Source organism: Coenobita brevimanus, chromosome 30, assembly GCF_032717465.1.
Source record: "Coenobita brevimanus isolate Jiangsu-jjx chromosome 30, ASM3271746v2, whole genome shotgun sequence".
NCBI lineage: Eukaryota > Metazoa > Arthropoda > Malacostraca > Decapoda > Coenobitidae > Coenobita > Coenobita brevimanus.
This window is the reverse complement of record NC_136983.1, coordinates 32,829,761-32,831,730: the sequence shown is the minus strand read 5'-3', so window position 1 is coordinate 32,831,730 and position 1,970 is coordinate 32,829,761. Positions and strand designations below refer to the sequence as shown.

Here is a 1,970-nt window from a genome sequence, read left to right as displayed (position 1 = left end):
GGAATTGGTTGATGTATTTATGTATTTATCTTAACAGGACTTGGACTTCTGGCGCAACCTTCCCACCAAGAGCAACAAAATACTCTTCCCTGATCGCTTCTTGGAGGAGTAGTGACGCTTCTTGGAGTAGTGACGCTTCTTGGGGGAGTAGAGACGCTTCTTGGAGTAGTGACGCTTCTTGGGGGAGTAGAGACGCTTCTTGGACGAGTAGAGACGCTTCTTGGAGGAGTAGTGACGCTTCTTGGAGGAGAAGAGACGCATCTTGGAGGATTAGTGACGCTTCTCAGAGTAGTAGTGACGCCGACGCCTCAGAATCCCACCATCCCCTACACCCTACCTCCCCTCTTCCCTACCCTTCCTTTCCCCCACAACCTTCCATTCCCACCTTTCCCCTTACTGATTTTCTACCCTTGTCTGTGCCGTTTGTTTTCCTTGTCCTCCTTTGTACTGTCTTTTCCCATCTTCCCTCTCCTCCCCCTCCCCCACTTCCTACTCTTCCCATGTTCCCTCTCCTCCTCTTCCCCCACTTCCTTCTCTTTTCATCTTCTCTCTCCTCCCCCTCCCCCACTTCCTTCTCTTCCCATCTTTCCTCTCCTCCCCCTCCCCCACTCCCTTCTCTTCCCATCTTCCCTCTGCTCCTCTTCCCTCATTTCCCTCTTTTCTTGTCTTCCCTCTCCTTCTCTTCTTTTCCCCTTTCCTTCCTCACCTCAACCATTATCCCAGTTTTTGCACTCCTTTGTGCACCATACCTTCGTCCCCATCCACCATAACATCCTCACTACAACACCCCTCATCTCCCGCGCCTTACCCCTCTTCCCCTCTCTATAGCCTCTCCTCCCCTCACTGTAATCATCCGCTCCTCACCTTACCTCTCCTCCTCTCATCGCGCCCCTCCTCCCTTCATGATACCTCTGCTCCCCTCACTGTACTCCTCCTCCCCTCACCGTAACCCCTCCTTCCCCCACCCGTTTACCCCCTCCTTCCCCCACCCGTTTACCCCCTCCTTCCCCCACCCGTTGACCCCCTCCTTCCCCCGCCTGTTGACCCCCTCCTCCACCTTTCACAACACCACCTTCCCCCTCCACCTCCTTTCCCTTATTCCTCCTCCCCCAAAATACATTTTTTTTTTTTCAGGGTCTTGTTGCTCTTTTTTCTCAATGCGCTAATACGACACGTTTGGCTTCCCAAGGCGGATGTGAATGCTTTAATTCATAATTAATTTGTAAAACGGCCGGAGCGGTGTTCAGGGTGCCCGGAGAGAAAACCCTATAACTCTGGGAAATTATGGATGAGGAAATTATGGGCAAAATCCAACATTATCATGGTTCCAAACCTCAACCTGTACTAAGTTACTGATGCTTTTCTGGATGAGTTAGGAGGAGACCATTCTCGCCCATTAGGTCATCAGTAAATGTAGCAAGGTAACAGCTGAGGTCTTGACCCATGCTGATATACCACTAAAAATTCTATCATCAATGTGTTTCCAAAGTTACACCCTTTACTCCTGGGCCAGCCTGTATAATTCTAACAGTAAGTGAGGTTTCTGTGTTTACCGTGATTTTTTTTTTTTTTTTTTTTTAGCTTAACTGTCCTTAGTGAGAGACTTGTCCCTTCTCTAATTGTAATTATTCTAAATGAAAAAAAGAATCAAAGGCTGAAAGTGTCACGCCATTTTCTTCCAATCAGTGCAAACCACGACGGCCAAAATCAACATCCATTATTTCATACTTTAGGCACATTGTATGGATATCAGAACTGTAATAAATACAATGACTGATGAATGCATTTTAAAATTTATTTAGTTTTTTAAAACGAAAATACAAAAATGGGGCAGTTAACTCTCGCCTCCGTCCATCAGGCATATATTCCACGACTAGACATGCCCTGAATGTTGCTTGTTTAGGTTAATTTATTATAACTAACTTCCGTACCTAATGTTTATTATTACTAGAATGAATCGCTGTTGTTAG

General features: G+C 46.7%; 1 protein-coding gene across 1 annotated transcript in view; it reads left to right on the top strand.

Moving 5' to 3' along the window:
• Positions 1-112, top strand: part of LOC145395287 (juvenile hormone esterase-like) — a 33,084-nt gene extending 32,972 nt beyond the window's left edge. Inside the window, exon 4 of the mRNA XM_080268966.1 lies at positions 38-112. Coding sequence (XP_080125092.1) covers positions 38-112 — 75 coding nt within the window. The remainder of the gene's footprint in view (positions 1-37) is intronic.
• The last annotated feature ends 1,858 nt before the right edge of the window (positions 113-1,970 follow it).